The sequence below is a fragment of the Stenella coeruleoalba genome (assembly GCF_951394435.1).
Source record: "Stenella coeruleoalba genome assembly, chromosome: 7".
In the NCBI taxonomy this organism is placed as follows: Eukaryota; Metazoa; Chordata; class Mammalia; order Artiodactyla; family Delphinidae; genus Stenella; species Stenella coeruleoalba.
In genome coordinates this window covers 54942042-54967315 of record NC_137153.1, presented here as the reverse complement: position 1 = coordinate 54967315, position 25274 = coordinate 54942042, and the positions used below count along the sequence as shown (strand labels likewise).

Here is a 25274-nt window from a genome sequence, read left to right as displayed (position 1 = left end):
TATTAAGCTCTTCTGCTCATTATAATTACCATCAGTTAGTACAAACATATGTATTTGAGAGCATCTTGGGAAATATTCAGGATCAATTTGTTCATTTATGCAAAACACGCAGTTGGAATTTTGATGGGTATTGCATTTAATCTGCATATCAATTTGGGGGGAGTATTGCCATCTTTACCATATTAAGTCTTCCCAACTATATGAGTTTTCTTTACATTTATTCAGGTCTTATTTCTTTTAGCACTGTTTTATGGGTTTTAGTGTACAAGTCTTTCACCTTAATTAATTTTTAAAAATATTTATTTAATTTATTTGGTTGCGCTGGGTCTTAGTTGTGGCAGGTGGCCTCCTTAGTTGTGGCTCGCCCAGCTCCTTAGTTGTGGCATGCAGACTCTTAGTTGCAGCATGCATGTGGAATCTAGTTCCCTGACCAGGGATCAAACCCAGGCCCCCTGCATTGGGAGCACAGAGTCTTAACCACGGCACCACCAGAGAAGTCCCTCCTTAATTAATTTTATTAAATATTTCATTCTTTTGGATTCTGTTATAAACGGGATTATTTTCTTAATTTCTTGTTCGGATTGTTCTTTTTCGGATGTGTGGCAACACAGGTGGGTTTTATCAACTTCATGTGTTAATCTTATACCCTGCAATTTTGCTGAATTTGTTAGCTCTAATAGCTTTCTTGTGGATTTTGGGGGGACTTTTTATTGTATAGGATCATGTCATTTGCAAATAGAGATAGTTTTATTCCTTCCTTTGCACTTTGATTTATCCCCCGCAAACACGCCCCCCTTGTCTTATTGCTCTGGCTAGAACTTAACAGTATAGTGTTGAATAGCAGTGGTGAAAGCAGGCATCCTTTTCTCATTCCTGATCATAGGTGGAAGGCTTTCAGTCTTTCACCATTGAGTATGATGTTAGCCATGGGTTTTTCATAAATGCTATTTATCATGTTAAGGAAGGTCCCTTCTATTGCTGGTTTTATGAGGGCTTTTACCATAAAAATGTGTTGGGTTTTGTCAATTGCCTCTTCTTTTTTAATTGATAACGATCATGTGGATTTTCCCTTCATTTTATTAATGTGATGTATTACATCGTTTGCGTTTCTTAACATTGAGTCCTTCTTTTAATGTAACCATAATACCACACCTAAAAAGTGATTAATTCTTGAATATCATCATATATCCAAATTACCCTGATTGCCCAACGAAATGTTTTTTTTTAAAGAGTTGGTTGCTGGTGGTTCTGTTCATAGTTGTTCTGATATTAAGAACGGTAGTGAGCTGCTACATTTGACCACCACTTGTTTTGTTCATCATTTCCTTTACTGTTCCAACAGAGCTCTGGTGAAATTGTCCCAAGGTCCTCATTATGTTCAAATTTCCAAAGCCAAAGGATGTTTTGCCCTTATCTTACTTTACTTTAACTCCTTTAGTATAGTACATATCACCCTATTTAGCGTCTACAATTTTCCTTCAAGTCAGTACAGTTGCAGTGGGGGTCATACAACTTTATAAGATTAGTGGACATAAGAGCCAGTTTAGGAAGGATGGAGCATGATTGGGAATTGGAGTTATAGAGGCTTCTTTTTGAAAGCGTGACTTTAAGGGAAAGAGAAGATAGTTATGGGCCTTGCTATTTTGTCATGGTCCAGTATTGTCCATAGGGCCTGTGAGTGTGTTAGAGAGTCAGAATCTCAGGCACTGCCCTAGATCTACTGAATCTGTATTTTAACGAAATCCCCAGCAGCAATGGTTTAGGATACCTGGAAGGTGAGGGGAAACAGAGTCCAGGGCTATTTTTTAACATTTCTCCCAGGAGAGAACCTTGAACATCTTTATATTGAAGGGAAGAAACCAATGGAGAAGGAAGGGTTGAAAATATAGGACTGAGAGGTTTTACTGTCAGTTCTTTTATTTTCTCTGTGGTTTTCTTAAGAAGATAGGTAATATCCATAATAGGATGGGTATAGGATAAAAGTTTGATAATATTCATGTCAGTTGAAGGGAAACCAGCCCCAGGGACTTACTTGTGTTCCAGCCCTCACTGTTCTCTCTGTTAGCCATCCTTTAAAGGTTATCTGTTCACATCCTCATCCCCAGACCTCCCACCATATAGTTGTAATTAAAAGGGTATAAGTCTCTGAAAGATTGTTGTTCCTTGTGATTCAGGGGCATAACTTAAAAATGATGACTTAGATAATCATACTTAGATGCTTTCAGGTTGCAAGCGGCTCTTTCATATATATCTTGCAGTTCCCTAAGGCTTCTAATTTCTGTTGACTGATCCAGGTTTGCTTGAGCGTGCGGTCGTCTTTTAGCTGATCATGGTGGTAAAGTTTCTCTCCAGATCAAATAATTGTTAATATCTGGTGATTTGGTCTTTTCTCCCCTCTTTCCCCTCAATTAAGCATACTAGTGAGGTTTGGAAAAACCTGTTAGCCAGTATAAAGACAGGTACCCATCTCATTCAACTAAATATGAAACAGAGTTGTCAAACTTTTGACCTTTTGGACTGTTTTATAAATAAGATGAGATATTTATAAAAATAACAGTTTTTTTTTTCCTGGAAAAGATGTTAAGTTACAATATGTAAGATCTGATATTCCCTCATAATTTCAAATACTCCATAAAGTGTAATTTAATCAGGTCACTATATTATTGTATATGTCAGATGTGTTTTTTGAGATAAAGAATCACAGACTATACAAAGTTTTTATCTTCCTTCACTTATCAGATTGATTGACTTTCATATGAATTTTTTTTTCCAGCACTTTTGGTTTTTGAAAAATTTCAAACATACGGAAAAGTTAACAGAATATTGTAATAAACACCAGTATCCTTTTCTCCTAAATGGTAAACTGTAGTATAATGAACAATATACTGTCCATCTAGATTCAACAAATTAACATTTTCCAATATTTTTGTTAAACTGAAGCTATCATAACAATTCTCCTATGAATACTTCACCATGCATCCCTTAAGACATGTTCCTAATGACCATGGTATATAGAAAATTAATAATTCCATCATATTTTTCAGTATCCACTCCCTAGCCAAATATTTGCAGTCGTCTCAAGAATGTTTATTTATAGCTTAAAAAAAAATCCAGGATCCTGTCGTGGCTTACCTGTTGTATTTGGTTATTGTACCTCTTTAGTCTGTTTATCTAGAACATTCCCCAACATTTTTCTGTGATATATAGGCATTTTGAAGAGTCTGGGCCACTTGTTTTATAGAATGCCCTACATTCTAGATTTATCTGATTGTTTCCTCATCATTTAACTTGTTCCTTTATTGTCAGTATTTCCTGTAAACTGGTGTTAGGTTTAAAGTCTGGGTTAAATGTACATTAAATATTTTTGGCAAGAATACTTACAGATAGCGCTAGCATCAGAAAAGCATGTAATGACAGATTGTCCCATAATTAGTGATGCTAAGTTCAGTCACTTGGTTAAAATGGTTAATGGCTTGCTATCTATTGTAAAGGCATTTTTATTTTTTCTGTTATTTAAGTAATTTGTGGAGTTGTGGGCATTGTTTAAATATCTTGTCCCCTAACACCTTTTCACTTACTGTTTCCATTGGTCATTGCCTGAATTAGATCTTGTATGGGGGGATGTAAAATGAGACTTTTCTAACACTGTCATTTAAAAAATACATTTTTAATTGGCATTTTATCATAATGAAGAGCTTTCCTATTCTCTTGGCCTCATTTTTTTTTTTTTTAATGTGGTACTTGGGCCTCTCACTATTGTGGCCTCTCCCGTTGCGGAGCACAGGCTCCGGACGCGCAGGCTCAGCGGCCATGGCTTACGGGCCTAGCCGCTCCGCGGTACGTGGGATCTTCCCAGACTGGGGCGCAAACCCATGTCCCCTGCATCGGCAGGTGGACTCTCAACCACTGCGCCACCAGGGAAGCCCGTCATTTTTTTTAATGAGACAGATTTTTAAATTTTCTTTGAGTATAATTGAGGAACTGAATTTTAATTTATTCCGTTTGATAAAAATCAATTGCAATCCTTATTCTTTTTGCCCAAATTGTCCCAGGTTTGGCCAGTGGGAGCCCTTTCCGGCTGACTGCTATGTCAATCAAAATTTGGAGCTATGTGTATTCATTGTTACTGAGGTGTCTATTTTTTATATAAATAAATATTTATATAAATCATGAGTTCATACTCATATTTCAACTTCAAATTTTAACATTAAAATCTTACTGAACTCATTTTGGATTTTATCTTGTTTCTCTTAGCTGAAAATCTTGGTTTCTAAATCATAAATACGTTACTTATTTATCTTATTTACGTAAGGTAATCTCAAGTTATAGTATCAGTTTTACTACCAATAGTAATTCTGTTACTGAGTTCCTTGTCCCTAGAATAAAACCCATTAAACATTTACAGAGTACTGTGTTAAAAAATTATATGAAATAGTTTTTCTATGTGGTTATATTACCAATTTGCTATGCAGTTAGGTTCATTTGTTCCTTTTTGTGTTTCATTTGTTTTAAAATTCTTTTAATATGGAAAATATTGTTGCGGTTCAAAACACATAAAAAGATATATTTAGAGAAGTATTGCTTCAGTTTCTGTTTCCTCTACTCCTTTCTCTATACTTTCTGCCCTCCCCTCCCCTGTTGTTTTGTTTCTGATTTATCCTTTCAATGTGTGTTTTTACAGAAATAAACACATATGTGTGTATAGTTTTATTTCTTCCTCTTAAACAAAATGCAGATACTATGTACACTATTTTATACTCTGTTTTTTCACCTAACACCATCTCCTGGGAACCACTCCATTTCTGAAAATGGAGATCTTTCTCACTTTTTTTTTTTTTTATAGCTTTGTAACACTTATTTGTGTGGATGTATCATACTTTATTCAGCCAGCCTCTATTGATGGACATTTGGGTTCTTTCCTATCTTGTGCCCTTAAAGAATGCTTTGGTGAATAATGTTGTGCACATGTTGTTACATATTTGTGGAGTTATAATTTTCAGGTAGATCCTAGAAAGGAATTGCTGGGTTAAAAGATACATACATGCATAATTTTGTTAAATGTTACCAAGTTTCCCTCCATTGTGATTGTGCCATTTTATCCTACCATCATCACTGTATGTGAGTGCTTCTTTCCCCACAATGCCATCAACAAAGTATGTGATAAGATTTTTGAATTTTTGTCAGTCTCACAGTAGAGAAATGGTATGTCAGAATAATTTTAATGAGGTTAAGTATTTCTTCAGTGTTTAAGGACCGTTTTTTCTTTTGTGAACTGTTAATGTCTTTTGGCATTAACTGTTTGTTAATGTCTTTTTTAAAAACAGGTTTTTGATTAGTTTATTCTTTTAAAATTCAGGATAGTGGTTTTCCTTAATGATATAGTGATTGGAAGGGAGAATAATGAGAACCATTGGTGATTGTCTGTTTTTTGGTCTGGAGCTGTTTATACCGGTTTGTACACTTTATGCCAATAAACTGAGCAATATGCTTAAGTAAAAAAATAAAATAAAAACAGGTTTTTGGTCTTCTTCTTGTTTTTTTTAAATGAGATTTTTATGTGTTAGGAAGATGAACTTTTTGTAAAAGAGTCATCAGATGTTTTCTCTAAGTTTATTAATTTGTCTTTTTTTTAAATTGAAGTATAGTTGACTTACACTGTTATGTTAATTTATAAGGTATACAGTGTAGTGATTGAATATTTATAGATTATACTCCATATAAAGTTATAAAATATTGATTATATTCCCTGTGCTGTACATTACAGCCTTGTAACTTATTACAAGTAGTTTATATCTCTTAATCCCTTTTACCTATTTTGCCCCTTCTCCATTCCTCTCCCCTTATAATTTGTCTTTTGACTTGGTTTACAGCGTTATTTTGTCATGTAAAGTTTATTTTATGAAGTTTATTTTCTTACTCTTTTCTTTTATTGCCTCTAGATTTTGAGTCATAGTGACATTTTTCCTACTACTAGGTTTTCTTTTAGTATGTTTTCATTCTTTACATTTACATATGTGATCCACTGGGAGCCCTTATTGTGTATAGTGTGAACTACAGATAGAATTTTGTTTGTTTATTTTTCCCAAATGGCAATCTGCTTATTCAAGCACCGCTTATTAAATTAAAAAGTCCATCTTTCCCTCAGTGTATTGAGGTGTCACCTTTATCATATACTAAATTTCTGTTCATTGTTCTTTCTATTTACTCATTTGCCAATACTATTTTGATTTAAATATGGAGGCTATTATAGTGTTATATTTAGCTGGGCTTTAACAACTTCATTGAGCTATAATTCACATATCGTACAATTCAGCCATCTAAAGTGTACAATTAAATGGTCTTTAGTATATTCACAGAGTTGTGTAGCCACAGTCCATTTTAGAACATTTTCATCACTCTGAAAAGAAACCTTATACCCTTAGCAGTCACTCTCCAATACTCTTTCCTACTCTCTAGTCCTAGGCAACTACTAAATTACTTTCTGTCTCTGTAGATATACCTGTTCTGGACATTTCATGTAAATGCAGTCATACTATATGTGGTCTTTTTTGTCTGGCTTTTTTCACTTAATATGTTTACAAGGTTCATCCATGTTGTACCATGTATCAGTACTTCTTTGTTTTTATTGATCCATGATATTGTTACATGGCTATACTACAATCTACATATCCATTTATTAGTTGATGGACATTTGATTGTTTCCACTTTTTGGCTGTTGTGGATAATGATGTTATAAGCATTTGTGTACCAGTGTTTGCATAGATGTGTTTTCTTTTCTCTTGTGTATATACTGAGAAGAATCTGTGTTTATTTTTCCTCTTGGGTCATGTGGAAAATCTATGTTTAACCCATTGAGGAACTGTCAGACTGTTTTGCAGAGCTGTTGATTTCCACCAGCATTGTATGAGGATTCCAATTTTTCTGACACTTGTTATTATCTGCTTTTTTATTCTAGCCATTCCCATGAATGTGAAGTGGTATCTCATCGTGGTTTGATTTGTAGTTCCCTAATGGCTAATAGTATGTTCAAGATCTTTTTATGTGCTTTCGGACATTTGTATATCCTCTCTGGACAAATGTCTATTTAGATTCTTTGCCCATTAAAAACAAAGAAGGTGTTTTATTTTATTTTATTATTTATTTATGTTTTGCGGTACGCGGGCCTCTCACTGTTGTGGCCCCTCCCATTGCGGAGCACAGGCTCTGGACGTGCAGGCTCAGCGGCCATGGCTCACGGGCCCAGCCGCTTCACGGCATGTGGGATCCTCCCAGACTGGGGCACGAACCCTTGTCCCCTGCCTCGGCAGGCGGACTCTCAACCACTGCGCCACCAGGGAAGCCCAGTCAGGGGATTTTTAAAGGTGAAATTTTGACAGGAATTATGAAGGTAAATTTTGTGAAAACACCTGAATACTAGATAAAACTTCTGAGAATTGACCTGAGGATGATTGTGGTATTGCCCCTTTTTTGTTTCATATGTTTCTTGTAATCAATAAAATCAAGTTGTTTGATCCTATTTACACTTCTAAAATTGTATTCTAGCTGTTGAAAAATAGTAGGAGATTTATAATTCCCAAAGTAATTATTTTAGTTTTGGTTTGCAGTTAACATTTGGGAAACAAAAGGGGAGACCAAAAAAAATTTATTTTGTTCTCAAGGAGAAAACTAGCCTTAACCTGACATATGTTAACTTATCTATTTATTTCTTCCCTCCCTGCCATGCAGAGTTTTATATGATGGGAAAGAAAGACTAATTCCAGGATGTGAAGTGATCCAAGCCACACCCTATGGTCGCTGTGCCAATGTCAACAATAGTTCAACTACTTCACAAAGAATCTTTATCACTTATCGAAGGGCTCCTCTAATTCGACCCCAGAATTCGTTGGCTGTAACTGATATCTGTGTTATCGTAACCAGTAAGGGAGAAACCCCTCCTCATACCTTCTGCAAAGTTGACAAAAACTTAAACTGCGGAATGGTAAGAATAAAGTTTCATTTCCAAAATTTCATATGAAAATTCAAAAAAATTTTTTGGACTTCTCTTTATTATTGGGCTTATTATTACTCTCAGTTTATATTGTCATGACTTTTTTATTACTTTTAGCTCTCTAATTTTTATGGTTCATAATAACTTAAAAAAATCCTTAGCTACCTGATGTTTTAGAATAATTTCATCCAGAAAATAGATGCTTAAAGTCAGGGATTTTTTTTTTTTTGATATGTACTAATACATTACACTAATATACAGGTTTTGTTAGCTTTTGGGTTTTAGTGGTATCTTTAAGGACAATTACAGGGAGATTGGGTCAAGACACCCTTTATATTTATTTATTTTAAATATTGTAGTGTTCGTATTTATTTTAAAAGGGCTCTACTGAAGAAGAAAATGCAACATATACATTGGATTTATAGTTTTATGACACTAAAGTTTACTGTTGGGTTATGTTTATTTTGAAAAACAACTTAAAGGAAATTAATATTAGCTTAAATGAGGTATAGGCAGAGATGACCCATGCACCCAAGGCTATTAGTCAAGACAGGTTTGCCTCTGGAGATAATGACTTCATAGCATCTAGTGACCCCAGTCTTCCCTAGTTTGGGCTCAGCACCCACGTTTTGTGCTGTTTCTTTCAAATAGAGGCAGCCTCTGCATGATTACAGAATTGTAAAATTTTTGAAACAAGCTTTGCATCAGTTTAATTTTCGTGGCAATTTGTTTTCATTCCTTTTCTTCTAGTGTTTTCAGTTTCATGTTTTGCTATATTGTATACTATATATAGTCTGTTTGATAAACATGTTTTAAATAGACTTCCTTGAGGAAATAATCAAAATCTTTAGAAGACATTCAACAAAATCAATTTATTATCACTCTTTTGTCTTTTTTTTAAACCTAATTTATATTTTACAGTGGGGCTCCAGTGTGTTTCTGTGTTATAAGAAGTCTGTGCCTGCTTCTAATGCAATAGCATATAAAGCTGGTGAGTAAATGAGAAAAAAAAGGTCTCTGTATTGTTGCACACTAACATTTGGTTAGAAGAGACAGTGTGTGCTCCCTTATACGGTTTGTGGAATTGATCTATTCATAAATTGAATTATCTGTAACTTTAGCATGTAAAGGCATAAGTTTTCCTAAATACATTACATACTACAAGATACATTAGTATTACCCCCCACCGATAAAAATATACTGTTAATTAAATGGAAAATTTTATTCCAAACAAGCATTTGTGGAATAAACATTCAATTTTAGTCTACACTAATAGATTTAATAGTTGAGTGAAAAATATTTACTCTCTGACCTTTTATATTTTGGCAGTCAGAAAGGTGTCAAACTACATCTTTACTTCTTATAAATTTCCTTCTCTTATCTCTGTGTGTCTGATTTGAAACCACATGTTACTTGCCATGAAAGGTGGAGTTGCTTCCTTTCTCCCTTGTTGCAAAGAATCAGCTATATGGAAGAGAGGAGGGCCTGAGAACCTTTTCTGCCATGAAGTGTTTGAGAAATCTATCGCCACATTCTTAACTGCACAGTAAAGTGTCAAGGGCTGTAAAGATTTAAGTGTGACCTCTTCATCCCACTGGTATGGTGGGATAAAAACTGAAAATACAGGTATGCTCCAGTTGTAAATAGAAGAGATACTGGAATACTTCTTTGTGAAAAGAAGCAGTGTCAATTACTTTTTATTGTGCACAATTTTTGGAATAAAGTTTTACTTCAGGGAAGTCAGGCAAATCCATATATGAGAAATCTTAATTGTCCTCATAAAGACATTCATACTAATGTATCAAACCATTTAATATAAAAATAAAGGCAACAATTAACAGTTATAAATTTCAGTATCACTTTAAAATGTAATACTGTTAATATTGCTGTAATGTGTTGATTATATATGATTTACTTAGAAGTTTTTTTTTCTTTTTGGTGGTGAGAAAGTGTCACTTAAAGAAAACGTATAGAAACAAGTTTTGTGAAGGTGTTCAGGTATTTGATATAAGACATATTTTAGAATAAAGAATTTTGTAGACTGAATTTGGACTCAAAATTCTGCTACTGACTTTCAAGTGTTTAAACTAGAGGTGGTCTGTGTGTTAGAGATATTAGAGGCTAATGAATTGATGCCATGTAGCTACTTTATTCTGAAGGGTCTTTGTTGTGCTTCTCAGAGTGCCCCCTGCTCCTGCTTCCTTGATCTCGCAAACTCTGTACAGAAACAAGAGTTTCTGTCTCATTTACTTTTCATGTTACATTCATTTTACGCTGCTGCTCTCTCAAGAAAAGTTTAGGGGCTGTGATAATTTCTGCTGCCTTGGCATTATTTCATAACACTTGTCCCTTCCCTGAATTTTTTTTTCTCCCCACAGAAGACTAACTGAAATAGTTGATAAATTTCCCTGTATGTTTCTTGCATTCTCTAAGATGTTGGCAGTATGTAGGGAAAATACATTAAGATTAATGATCCTGTTGAATAGAGTTTTAACTAGTATATTTAATACATTTTAATTTTACAGTGAACTTTAAGTCCATGGGTAAAAATAAATGGTAAATTTGTTATTTATTTTAATTACTGATATGGCAAGAGAAAAATTGATCTTGAAATTTCACACAAATATTTCTGTAGAATGTGCTATTAAAATATCCTATTAATATGTAATATGTAAAACATCCTATTAATATGTATCCTATTAATATGTAATTAGTAACTATTTAAAAGTAACTATTTAAAAAAAATTATTGGGAGTTCCCTGGCAGTCCAGTGGTTAGGACTTGGCGCTTTCACTGCCGTGAGCCCAGGTTCAATCCCTGGTCACGGAACTAAGATCCTGTAAGCCGTGTAGCACAGCCAAAGAATAAAAAATAAAAAAATAATAAATAGATAAATAAGTATCATTATGTGCTTTCTCCAATAGGTTTAATTTTTAGGTATCCAGAAGAGGACTATGAGTCATTTCCGCTATCGGAATCTGTCCCTCTCTTCTGCCTTCCGATGGGAGCTACGATTGAATGTTGGGATCCCCAAAGCAAATACCCGCTTCCAGTTTTTTCAACTTTTGTCCTCACAGGCTCTTCTGCTGAAAAGGTATATTTTTTCCTCTTTTATTAAACCTATTTTGTCCATGTTTTTAACCCATAAAATGATTAATATAAGGTTAATGTGAATGTTAGGATTATTTGGACACAATACATTTCTGTTTACATTTGTACTTCAATGCCCAAAGTGAGAAGTCTACATGAAAATTGGGATCAGGATGCTGATACCCCTTGAGTGTCTATAGGAGCACATATAAAGTCTCTGGAGAGATACCCTCAAAACCCAGGCTTCAAGATGAGATGCTAGTGAAAGTTAGAAGACATAGGTACCATAGGAAGAATCAACAAGACACAGAGCTGTATTACACCCTTAAGATATTGAAATGATAGAATAACAATATCAAAGATATTATAAATTGAATATATAATTGAAATTATTCAAGACCTAATAGAGGGGCTCAGAACATCAAGGAAAGAACAGGATATTTTGAAAAATGAGTAGACAGGTTGGAGAAAGAATCAAATGTCTAGAAATGAAAATATCCATAAAATTAAAAATGTAATGAATGGTTTAAACAGCAGATAAGTCATACATGAAGGAAGAATTAATGAAGTGGAAAATAGGTTATCTTGAAAGTGGCACAGGAATACATAAAATATAAAAGGAGTTTAAAAATGCAGAGGATAGAATCAGATGGACCAACAGATATTTAATGAACCCCAGAAAGAGAGACTAGAAAAGGGAGAGACAGCATTTTAAGAGCTAGTGGTTGATTGAGAGTTTTCCAATGTTGATGAAAAATTGAGTTTTTCAGGTTAGATACACTCTGAATCTTCAGCAGAAAAAAAATAAAAGTATAAAACCACCTGTTTTCATATTATAGTAAAATGATAGAATACCAAAGACAAAAAACAACCAGAAAGAGAAGACATACTTACTTATAAAGGTATAACTATTAATTGATGGCTAATTTCTCAACAACAACAGTGAGGGTCATAAGACAAATAATACATTAAAATTGAGGGAGTAAGTGAAGATAGTTTAAACAGTATGCAGAAAGCGCTAGCCATAAAAGAAAAGATGAATAATAGGACCTCACTGGAGTTAAGGACATCTGTTCATTCAAAGGTACCATTAAGAAGGTGGAAAAGCAGGCCCCAGGCTGGGAGAAAGTAATGTGATACTGTAGGTGTTCCATAAGGGTCTTGTATTCAGAATATTTAAAGAACTTCTATATTGTCAGCAAGGATAAGAAATAACTCTGTGGCCCAACAGGTATACACCTGAGCATATCCCAAGAGAAATGAGTATATATATTCTCCAAAACACATGTATATTTATATACTTTATTGGTAATAGCCAAAAATTCAAAACATGTATAAACAGTAATAATAACATAGAATGATAATTAAAAGAGATGGCAAAAAAGCAATATTAGGAAATAAAAAGTAAATAAAACTACAGATCTAGTAGAAATTTAAAAATTGAAAACTTTCTTAGGAAGTTTGATAGAATAGCCAATTTTATTGAAATGTGTAACTAACCAAGGCTGACTCTTGTGGAGCAAACAAAAATACATCTGTGTCCTCATTCTCCAGTCTTCAAGTTTACAGCCACTGTACTGAAGACAATAATTAAGGTTAAGTATCCAGCAGTGTCTGGAACATAGTAAAGTACTCACTAAATGGAAGACCAGTACTATATTGACTGGATTGCTTACAAGTAAGCTAACTGTTTAGCTTAATAATCATTTATAGTTTCTTCCTTTGAAAGCAATAAATATAAATGAATATTTTAATATCTTCAAACACTTAAGCATTACCAAAGTTACTTTGACCAGTAGAGAACAACAAATCCTCATTGTGATGCTTTTGACATATTGCTTGTTAAGAACCCCAGAGATGACTTTGAAATAGTTGTATCTGAGAGTGTTATTTGTATCTGTAAAGACAAGGGTTAATGTGATATAACAGACACACATATATATGACATATATACATACACATATGTATATAGTGACTAAACAGTTAAAAGATTTATAAAAGTATCACTTAGCCATTTCTAGAGCGTTTTCATCACTCTAAACAGAAGTTTCTTCCACTCCTATCCTATGTCTCTCTTTTCTACTATCTGTCTCTACCAATTTGTCTATTCTAGGTAGCACATATAAATGGAATCATATAATATTTGTCTTTTTGTGTCTGGCTTATTTCACTTAGCGTAATGTTATCAAGGTTCATCCATGTTGCAGTATTTATCAGAATTTGATTCCTTGTTAAGGATGAATAATATTCTCTTGAGTGTATATATAGTCAGCCCACCATATCCAGGGATGCCCAACCTGTGGATCCAGAGGGCCGACTGTACTACATCATTTTATATAAGGGACTTGAGCATTCATGGATCTTGGTATCCGCTGGGGGTCCTGGAATCAACCCCTCTCGAATACTGAGGGATGACTATACTACATTTTGTTTATCTGTTCGTCTGTTGATGGACATTTGGGTTGTTTCTATCTTTTGGTTATTGTGAATAATGCTGTTATGAACACTGGTGTACAAGTATTTGTTTGAGTCCCTGCTTTCAATTCTTTTGGGTATATACCTAGGAGTGAAATTGCTGGATCATAGGATAATTGTTTAACTTTTGGAGGAGCTGCCAAACTGTTTTCCCCCATAGCTGCACCATTTTACATTCCCATCAACAATGTTTGAGATTTTTTTTTTCATTTACCTGTCATATGCACTCTAAGCAAATACTTCTTTTGGAAAAAGAGAAAAAGAGAAATTAATTTTTAAAAACACTCAAATTTTACAATGGAATTTTTTTACTCTGTAGGTATATGGAGCTGCCATCCAGTTTTATGAACCTTACTCTCGAGAACTTCTAACAGAAAAACAGCTTATGCAGCTGGGCCTGTTGACACCTGTGGAGAGAAAAATGGTCTCCAAATCCATCAATTCAAACAAATGCATTTGTTTACTCTCACACTGGCCTTTTTTTGAAGCTTTTAGAAAATTTCTCATGTTTATCTACAAACTTTCTGTGTCTGGACCACATCCTCTTCCCATTGAAAAGTATGTATAATGATTTGAAGGATGTCTGGTGAAAAAATTGGATGTATATATGTACATTTCATTGTTTACCTGACTTCAAGCATCAGAGTTGAAAGGGAAGGAGAGTCACAGTCATTCTACTTTTTGCTTGCTCCCTTCTTCACCTGAATCATTGACTCTGAATTTAAAATTGAGGAGTGGTGGTGAGGATGACCAGATAAAAATCTTCTGAGAATTCAGCTGAGGAAGAAACATATATATACATTATATTGTATGTGTTCTTCCTACTCATTCTTAAATAACCAAGAGAAAAATAGCTGTTGTTGCACACACACCCCAACTATCCAAATGACCACTGCAAGTTAAACATCTCTAAACTGATGTAGAAATTAATGGTGTTAATTGATGTTAATTGATTAATTGATGTTAAAAGTAAGGTTTTGGTTTTAGCATTGATAGAACTCTACATGCTTTCCCTTTGATTTGTTATTCTCTTCATCATGGAAATGTTTTGTAAGCAAGAAAAATAGATGTGGAACCACTGTCTTTTTAAAACCACATCTTTTCTGACTTCTAGTGGCATTTTGACTTGTTTATTATAGTAAATAACTCATGTATCCTGCTAACAAAGCAAGTCAAGATCTTTGGTGGAAATGTGTTATACTGTGTGTAAACAGATTTTTCTTAAACTTTGCAAAATTTCACATTATAGCAAAAAGATTATCAGTGAAGCATACTAGTTTAGTGGATAAGAGGGGGCCAGTTACCTGTAGGTTTTAAAGTAATGCTGCTCAAAAATCAACTTTATAAAATAGTAAAAGTACTATGCAGAAACACATCAAAATTTGGTGTAGCAATATGGTTTCAGCTTTCTTGTTGTATTACTGGAATGACAGTCTAATGGTTCATAATTCTAGATTTAACTTTCAGCTGTCAGATTAACTTAAAATTGATTGGAGTAAATTTAATGTTAATAATAAGTTAGCAGCCTTTTGAAAAATTAAGGTTCTATGAAATTTGTGAAAAAAAAATCAGTGTATATCATCAATTCTTTTTTTTCAGTTGAAGTAATACTTTGCATTTAGTGGCTCCTAAGAGCTCAAAACTTTGGAAAGACTTGAGTTATTATGTATAGGTGGAGAAATAGGACAAGTGATTTGCCCGAAGTTATAGTGTAAGAACTATATTAATTTAATTAATATTATTAGATTGAATTCTGTATTAGTTTTGATTCATTATATCACAGTTAGTTGCTCCCCATACTGATACTGATAACCAGGGCAATAAATGTTAGCTTCTTTCATGAAAACTATATTCATGTTATTCTTATTTTCCTGGTGATAATAGGGTATATTAATCTGGACTTTTAATCAGGAAATACATTTTGCATTTTAGAAGTTGCATTCCACTCATAGTGGAATGAGTACATTTATTTACACTAAGTAAATGTATTTATTTATTTAGCTTAAGTTTTAGGTAAGTGGCTTTGTCAGGTCCAGGATGATGAATAATGGTATTTAAGATCTGTTAAAATCCATGAAGCATTTTAGAAGAGTAATTATCTTTATTTCAAAAATTTTTTCTAGGCACATTTCACACTTTATGCAAAACATCCCTTTTCCTTCACCACAAAGACCAAGAATCCTGGTACAGGTAATAAAAAACAGTATGTCTGACGGGAGTGCTGCATATGTTCATTCCAGTCATTGCAGTGGGGATGCTATGGCCCTTCTGGTTTGAGGCGGAGCAAGATGCATCCATGAAATCCTTGAATTCTCTGTATTTTATGTCTTTAGCTAATATTCTTTGGTACTGTTTTTTTGAATTTTGGGTATACAGAATTGGAATAATTACAATACTTGGTTCATGACATCATCATTGGTTCATGTGTGGCCTTTATGTAGCCGACTTTAATAATGTAAAACCCAAAATTATGTTGAGGGCATGTTTTTAACATTCGAGTGACTAATAAATATCAAATGTGAAATTGGTTATGGTTGGAAGGCGGAAGTGAAGCAGTCTATAATAGTGTTGTTAAAGGACCAGTTTCTTTTTATTTCCAGTCAGTGGCAGACCTATATAAATATATAGCTTGTGACGTAAGCAACTTACCATATGAGATCAGTATAGACGTGAACAGGTCTATTCCCTGTCCAAAGACATGAGTTCACTGATAATGTACTTGGATATGAGAGCAGTGTCAGAGTGCCATGAAAGTTTCTAAATCGCTTTCTCTCTATTTATATACTGTTCTTCTTGGACCAATAACAGTTTGCAGACTGATCTATAGAGGCAAGCTATTTAAACATTTTTTTCTAAGATGGTTATTAACATTATATGTGTTAGTCAAATATTGTTAATCTTGAATGTATTTCAGTTCAGCAAGTATTAATATATATTAAGCAATTGCCAAATAGAGAGTAAATAAATTGGAGGCTTTTAAAAAGCAGTTATTCCATAATTTTTAAACAGCTGTATTTTAATCAGTTAACTGAATCAAAATTCAGTTGAATTAACCATTTAATTTTAAAGAACTATATACTTCTAAGTAAATAACAGCTATTGTTTTATGTTTTAGTACATGTTTCCAAAACTGTTTCAGTCTGCCTATTAAAACTGTTTTCCATTTTACCCTTGATCTAAATATTTAGGTTTCAAAATTGGCTTGGTTAATTTATCATTTTTTTTCTTTTTTTAAGCTATCAGTCCATGATGCGTTAATATTTTCACAACCAGTTTCTACACCTTTACCACTAAGGTAATTAATGGTATATAAAATAATACATTTGTTCACTTGGAGCAGAATGCTTTAAAATATTTTAAGGGTTAGTATAATAGAGTTGTGTTATATTTACAAACTAAGAATAGCCTTAATGTTTCTAACTTTGATAGCTGGGGCCATTCAGCATTTTAAAAATGGAACACTTAAAGAAAGTTGCAAGATTGAATGTGGGGAATACCTCCCTTTTCCTCTCATCTCCCTTCCGCATATCCAGTTGCTTACTAAATGTTCAAGGTGAACTGATTTTACCTCCTAAAATGTCTTGAATCTATTGGCTTCTCTTCATCTGTGTCACTAGTCCAGGCTAGCATGATCTTTTACCTGGACTACTTCATTATGAGCCTCTTAATTGGCACTCTTTTGGTCTTGTCTTTCAGTTTTTTATCCACACTGCAGCCAGTGTTTCCTTCTGAGAATGCAAATATAAAATTGTTGGAGAATGCAAATATTTTTACTTCGGGCATAATCTCTTGTTGTTTTCATCCCTTCCTCTAATACGCTTTAGTCACAGTAGGTTTATTTCAATTTCTTGAACATGACAATTGCTTTTCCTTGCTTCAGGACCTTTGCAAATGTTGTCTCCCCACCAACCCCTACCTTCTTTCTTTAGAGCGCAGCTCAAATGGCTGTTCTTTAGGAAAATCTTTCCGATAAATGCCCTTGTTGCCAAAGGATGAGTTTGAATCATTCTCCTATACCATCTTATTAAATTTGCTACTTTTCAATGATAACTAAATCAGGACTTGAAATTAATATTAGATTTTCAATTTATTAATATTTAGGAAATAATTTAATAAGCAAATCTTAGCACCTTTTGGTGAAACAGTTCATAATCACCTCTTTTTCTCTCCTTTTCTAGTGGAGCCAACTTTAGCACCTTGTTAATGAATCTGGGTCCTGAGACTTGTGCAACACTGCTGCTCTTTGTTTTACTTGAGAGCAAGATTTTGCTGCATTCTCTTAGGCCAGCTGTGTTGACTGGAGTAGCTGAAGCTGTTGTAGCTGTAAGTATAGAATTTTCTTTTTAGTGCAGAATTCTTGACAGAGAATTTTTACTCTACAGGGAAATTTCCTTCAACGAAAGCTTTGAAATCACCACTAAATGTTTAACATAAATGTAGTAGGATGGCAAAGAGAAATACTAAATATAAAGAAAAAAAGTGATTTCTATTGAGAGAATTTCAATTTCTAATTTTTCATATTTTAGAGTTCTTCAGAGAATCTATATGATTACATAATAATAGAACTTGTGAATGAAGCTTACTTTATTAAATGAGAAGCTCTGGTCAATTTCAGCTGCCCTAAAATTGTGGACATGAATTACATGACTAATTTCTCCCAATTTTAACTTTTAATCATTGTGAGCCAGTAATGTATAGGAAAATCTAGGTGATTGTGAAATTGGATAATGTACAGATGTTTAGCTATTGTGAAAAGCATAAATAAAAGTTAAATCAAGTCCTGTTTTAAAACCTCTTGACGGCTTCCCATTGCAATTAGAAGGAGGTCTGATCATGTAGGGCTTTATAGGTCATAATATAGAATTTTGGATGTTCTATTTCTCTAACTCTATTTTCCATTATTTGTTTAATTTAAAATAGCTGACTCTCCTCTCTTCCCTTCCCCATTTTACTCTCATGGAAGTAAGGACCTTTTTTAGGTCTCTTTTTTACTCCTGTGTCCTCAGCATTTATCACAGTTAAATAGCATGGAGTAAACACTCAATAAATACTTGTTAAATCAACAAATGGGGTATGTCTCCAAGTTATTAATCTGGTCAGAGAAATGCTGCTAGGACTGAAAACAGTAATAACCATTTGAGATGGTTTATGGGGGGCAAAGATCCTAATTATGTACTAATTTTCCAAGCCTCCACAGTTACATGTAAAAGCAAAAGTTGTTATAACATGAAAATATTTGTTAATGAACTGACCAGTTTTAGAAAGTTCCCACTCAAATATTTCTTCCTATAAAACTTTAGGGATTATCCATGCCCCTCTGTCTGAATCTCTGTGGCCCAGTCTCTTGCAATGCGAAATCGGAAATCTTATTAAAATGCAAGATTGCATGAAATTTATGTAACCGATGTTGGAGAACAGCCTGAATTGCTTGCAAAACTATTGATAAATGAGGATTTGATAGTAAGGCAAATTACCATTTAAAGAGGAGAAAATTGAAAAGAATCCTGACAGTTTAAATTCCTCAAAAGGAGAGTGATTTGAATATCAAAGAATATTGAAGGGTTAATGGAGCCCCATAGCAAAAATTGATGGAACCAATGGGTATTCTTGTAAAATTGACATTGTTTATGATTGTGTGCAAAAGTCGAAGGTGAAGACAAGGGTGTCATATTTTGTTGTCCAGTAGTTTTATTCTGAAATTTCTTATGTAGTTAGAGGTGTAACGTACCTTTTGTTGAATGGTAGATAGTCAGTTTTCCCTGGAGGAAATCTGAAGTCCTTGCAAGGTCCTTTGCGAGTAGTTTTATCCCTCTGCTCTCTGATACCATTTTCTACTTCTCTCCCTCTTGCTCACTCTGCTCCAGCCATGCTGGCCTCTTTGCTACCCCTGGCACATACTAGGCAGTCCCCACACCTTAAGGCCTTTGCTCTAGCTGTTCCTTTTCTTCGAAGCGCTCTTCTCCTAGATATCCCCTTGACTAAAACCCTCAGCTCCTTCAAGTTTCACCTCAGTGTCACTTTCTTAATGAAGCCTACCCTGTTTGGCCTATTTAATAATACAGCCTGCTTTCCCCCTCTCCTCTCTCATGTTCTAAACTCTCATCGCCTTTACTTGGCTTTACTTTTTCTTTTTTTCGTAGCACTTAGCGCTCTCTCACATGGTATATATTTTATTTATTATGCCTTCTTTTTGTTTTCTCTCTTCCTGCTAGACTAGGTGTTGGCAAACTGTGGCCTGTGAGTCAAATCCTGGCTGCCACTTGTTTTTGTAAATAAAATTTTACTGGAACATAGGCCATTTATTTACATAATGCCTATGACTGCTTTCATACATGAAGACAGAGTTAAGTATTTGTGACAGAGACAGTGTGGCTTGCAAGGCATAAAATATTCTTATCTTTTACAGAAAGTTTGCTGGCTCTTATGCTACACTGTACATTTCATGAGGGCAGGATCTTTGTTTCATTCACTGTTACAGCCCCATCATCTAGAACAGTTCTTGGTACATATTAAGTGCTCAATTACTAGAAAGTAAATAAATGACTGAAGACAGAATTCCAATTCTGTATAACCATCTGGAATAACTGGCAGAGGTAGTAAATGCTATAGGTAATTATTTGGGGTGAGTACTGATGGGTAAGGTAAGAATTGAACTAGATCTTGAAATATAGCAAGGATTTTTGTAGTAGAGGAAAGATTTTGTCATCAGTGATTAAAATTTTAATATTGATTATTAAAATTTTAATTTTTTTTTTTTTACTTATCAAAACTTGTCTTTTTTCCGTTTTAAAAAGAACACATTGATACAATTAAGGTAGAGCTTTATAAAGGAAAGCTGGTAAAGATTGTTGAGGTATGTTTTATATTGACTAATATTTTTAAGATGCCAAGATTCACTGAAGTTGGATAATATTATGTTTATTTGGGCCGTTACAAAATTTTTTTGGTTGAAATTTTTAGTTGACTATTACTGTTCCCAAGAGAATCATTTAAATTTTTTTAGTTCTTGGTGTTCTTAGTTGGATTTTAGTCAAAGGTTATCTTGAAAATTAACAGATGGATGAAATACGTCAGAGTTAAAGATCATGAGTTTGTTTTATAAAATTTTGGGCTATTTTTTCTCCTCTTTCACTTTCTCCATAAAATGGGAATGTGGATTTTCTATAGGCATTAGAAGAATTAACATGCAAAGAGCTGTTAGCATTTTAATTGTGCTTATGATCATTGTCATTCTTGAAGATTTTAATCACATTGGTTCATAGTATTGCCTAGCAGTGTTTTATAGTCATTTAGTTTTTGGAATGAAGTTTAATATAGTCATTTAGTTTTTGGAATGAAACTAGACTTTAATGCTCTGTAATGGTCCCTTTCAGTAGTATTAGTTAATTACTAATTCTCATTGCAAATTTAAAACTTGGTTAATTTTTTAAAACTTTTTTTCCCAGATGATCTTTCCATTTCAGTGGCAATGCCCATATATTCCCCTTTGTCCTCTTTCACTGGCAGCCGTGCTTAGTGCACCTTTACCATTTATAGTTGGAGTTGACTCAAGGTATTTTGATCTTCATGACCCACCACAAGATGTTGTTTGCATTGACTTGGATACAAACATGTTATATATGTAAGTTGATTCTTTTTATATTATCTTCATTTATATTTTTCCCCACATGTAGTTATAGCTCCTTGAAAGCATATACAAATATGCTACTTTTAAAAGTTGGTAATAAGTCTTCAGATTCAATGCAATGATTCTCAATCAGGACAGGTATCAGAATCCTGGAATGTTGTGTGATTTGAAAAAGATTGTGTTCAATATTATAATAGTTTATATTGGATAATAATGTTAACAGTAGGCAGGAGATATTTATGTTTATCAGAAGAGAATATGGATTATTAAAAAAAAAAAGGTTAAAAACACTGCTTTCAGAGCTCAAGAGATGATACGCTATCTAGGTTTAGTTCAAAATCCGTGTGTAAGCTCTTAAAAAATGGGTTTACCTGTTTGAGTTTAGTCACGATATAGGATAATATGCTGTTTTCTTAGTTGTCAAGATTTGAATTTTATAGGGATTACAGAGAAATTGATATTAAAAATCAGTCAGAGTTTGTGTTTACTGGAGGTGATAAATATGTATAGCAGTGGTGTAACTGAGGGTTCAGACAGTAGAGCACCACACTAATAAAAGAAGATTCATCCATCCAGTTCTAGATGGATGTTTAGGAGCGCCCTCTGCAGCCCCGTCCTCACAAAAACAACAAACAACGTGGGTAAAGGGCAGTAAGTATTGAAACTTCCCTAGTATTAGTGCCAAATTCCAGGTCCTGGAGTGCTTTTATTCTTTACTGTTTGATACTGGCAGAAAATGAATAGAGTAAGAATTTGGGATGAGACCTCGATGGTTACAGCAGTAGAATTGGTTGGGAAAATAGCCTTGAGTGAACCAGAAGAATAACTTAAGGAAGGAAGAAAACATTTAATGTACCTTAAAAAATAATTTTGAAATGGATCTACCATTGTATTTTGAAAACTGTGTAATTGTGGTAGCTCTTTACTATGTTTGTTTATTTATTTGGGTTTTCAGTACTTTAAAAAAATCGAAGTATAGTTGATTTATAATATTGTACTATTTTCAGGTACACAGCATAGTGATTCAGTATTTTTACAGATTATATTCCAATAAAAGTTATTAAAAGGTAATGGCAATAATTCCCTGTGCTATGCAGTATATCCTTGTTGCTTATTTATTTTATACATAGTAGTTTGTATCTCTTAATCCTATACCCCTATCTTGCCCCTCCCCGCTTTCTTCTCTTCACTGGTAACCATTAGTTTGTTTTCTATATCTGTGAGTCTGTTTCTGTTTTGCTGTACTCATTTTTTTTTATATTTTAGATTCTACATATAAGTGATATCACACAGTATTTATCTTTCTCTGCCTAATTTCACTAAGCATAATATTCTCTAGGTCCATCCATGATGCTGCAAATGGCAGAATTTCATTCTTTTTTATGGTCGAGTACTATTTTATTGTATATATATATATATATAATCTTTATTCATTCATCTGTTGATGGACACTTGGGTTGCTTCCATGTCTTGGCAATTGTAAATCGTGCTGCTATGAACAATCAGGTGCATGTATCTTTTCGAATTAGTGCTTTCATTTTTTCTGGATATATTATATACCCAGGAGTGGAATTGCTGGATCATATGGTAGTTCTATTTTTAGTTTTTTGAGGAACCTCCGTACTGTTTTCCATAGTGGCTGCACCAGTTTACATTTCCACCAACAGTGTATTAGGGTTCCCTTTTCTCCATATCCTCGCCAACATTTAGTTTTTGTTGTCTTTTTGCTGAGAGCCATTCTGACAGGTGTGAGGTGATATTTCACCGTTGTTTTGATTTGCATTTCTGTAGTAACTAGTGATGTTGAGCATCTTTTCATGTGCCTGTTAGCCATCTGTATGCCTTCTTTGGAAAAATGTATTTTCAGGTTTTCTGCCCATTTTTTGATTGTATTGTTTGCTTTTTTGATAATGAGTTATATGAGCTGTTTGGATGTTTTGGATATTAACCCCTTGTTGGTCGCATCATTTGCAAATATTTTCTCCGATTCCATAGGTTGTCTTTTTGATTTGTTGATGGCTTCCTTTGCTGTGCAAAAGCTTTTAAATTTAATTAGGTCCATTTGTTAATTTTTGCTTTTATTTATTTTGCCTTAGGGGACAGATCCAAAAAATACTGCTATGATTTATGTTAAAGAGTGTCTTGCCTATGTTCTCTTCTAGGAGTTTTATGGTTTCAGATCATCTATTTAGGTCTTTAATCCATTTTGAGTTTATTTTTGTATATGGTGTGAGGGGATGTTCTAATCTTATTGTTTTACCTGTAGCTGTCCAGTTTTCCCAGCACCACTTATTGAAAAAACTGTCTTTTCTCCATTGTATATTCTTGCTTCCTTTGTCATAGATTAATTGATTGTAGGTGCGTGGGTTTATTTCTGGGCTCTCTGTTTAGTTCAGTTGATCTATGTGTCTGTGTTTTGCCAGACACAAAACATGCTGTTGCTGTTTTGATTACTGTAACTTTGTAGTATAGTCTGAAGTCTGGGATGGTGATACCTCCAGCTTTGTTCTTTTTCCTCAGGATTGCTTTTGTAATTTGTGGTCTTTTGTGGTTCTTTATGAATTTTAGGATTATTTGTTCTATTGCTGTGAAAAATGTCATGAGTATTTTGATAGGGATTGCATGATTGCTTGGGGAGGTATTGGTCATTTTAACAATATTAATTCTTACAATTCCAGAAGAGCAAGGGGTATCTTTGCATTTCTTTGTATCATCTTCACTTTCCTTCATCTGAGTTTTCAGAGTGTAGGTCTTTCACCTTCTTGGTTAAGTTTATTCCTGGGTATTTTATTCTTTTTGATACAATTTCAAATGGGATTTTTTTTTTTTTACTCTCCCTTTCTGATAGTTCATTATTATTGTAGAGAAAAGCAACAGATTTCTGTATATTAATCTTGTATCCTGCAACTTTGCTGAATTCGTTTATTAGTTCTAATAGTTTTTGTGTGGTGACTTTAGGGTTTTCTTCATTTTTTAAAAAAATTGAAGTATAGTTGATTTACAGCTCTACAGCCAAGTGACTCAGTTATACACTTACAGACATTCTTTTTTTGTGTTCTTTTCCACTGTTGTTTATCACAGGATGTTGAATATAGTTCCCTGTGCTATACAATAGGACTTGTTGTTTATCCGTTCTAAATGTAATAGTTTGTGTCTGCCAACCCCAAACTCCCAGTCCTTCCTCTCCCTCCCCTCTTGGCAACCACAAATCTGTTCTCTGTGTCTAGGAGTGTGTTTCTGTTTTGTAGATAAGTTCATTTGTGTCATGTTTTAGATTCTAGAGTTTTCTATGTAAAGTATCATGTCATCTCTAAATAGTAACAGTTTGACTTCTTCCCTTCCAATTTGGATGCTTAATTTAACGGGAAGGCTTTCAGCTTTTCACCATTGAGTATGATGTTAGCTGTGCATTTGTCACATATGGTCTTTATTATGTTGAGATATGTTCTCTCTGTACCCACTTTGATGAGAATTTTTATGATGAATGGATGTTGAATTTTGTCAATTGCTTTTTGAGTGTCTGTTGAGATGATCATGTGTTTTTTGTCTTTCCTTTTGTTAATGTGGTGTATCACATTGATTTTACATATTTTGAACCATCCTTGTGTCCCTGGAATAAGTCCAACTTTATCATGTGTATGATCCTTTTTATATATTGTTGGATTTGGTTTGCTAATATTTTGATGAGGATTTTTGCATCTATATTCATCAAAGATACTGGCCTGTAATTGTCTTTTTTTGTAGTGTTTTTGGTTTTAGTACCAGGGTAAAGGTGGCCTTGTAGAATGAATTTGGGAGTGTTTCATCCTCTTTAATAATTTGGAATAGTTTTAGAAGGGTAGGTATTAGCTCTTTGTTATATGTTTGGTAGAATTCCCCTGTGAAGCAGTCTGGTTCTGGACTTTGTTGGCTGGGAGGTTTTTTTTTATTACAAATTCAATTTTACTGCTAGTGATTGGTTTGTTCAAAGTGTCTGTTTCTTCTTGATTCATTCTTGGCAAGTTTTGTATTTAGAAGTTTATCCATTTCTTCTAGGTTGCCCAATTTGTTGGCATATAAGTGTTCTTAGTATTCTTTTACTTTTTTTTTTTTTAT

The 25274-nt window shown here is 33.8% G+C and overlaps 1 protein-coding gene across 2 annotated transcripts in view; it reads left to right on the top strand.

The window, feature by feature from the left end:
• DENND4C (DENN domain containing 4C) overlaps positions 1-25274 on the top strand; it is a 128530-nt gene that overhangs the window by 33667 nt on the left and 69589 nt on the right. For both annotated transcript variants that reach the window (XM_079926087.1, XM_079926086.1), the window contains exons 3-10: positions 7726-7978; positions 8909-8978; positions 10912-11081; positions 13872-14110; positions 15676-15742; positions 16789-16847; positions 17731-17875; positions 20998-21173. In XM_079926087.1, coding sequence (XP_079782213.1) covers positions 7726-7978; positions 8909-8978; positions 10912-11081; positions 13872-14110; positions 15676-15742; positions 16789-16847; positions 17731-17875; positions 20998-21173 — 1179 coding nt within the window. The remainder of the gene's footprint in view (positions 1-7725; positions 7979-8908; positions 8979-10911; positions 11082-13871; positions 14111-15675; positions 15743-16788; positions 16848-17730; positions 17876-20997; positions 21174-25274) is intronic.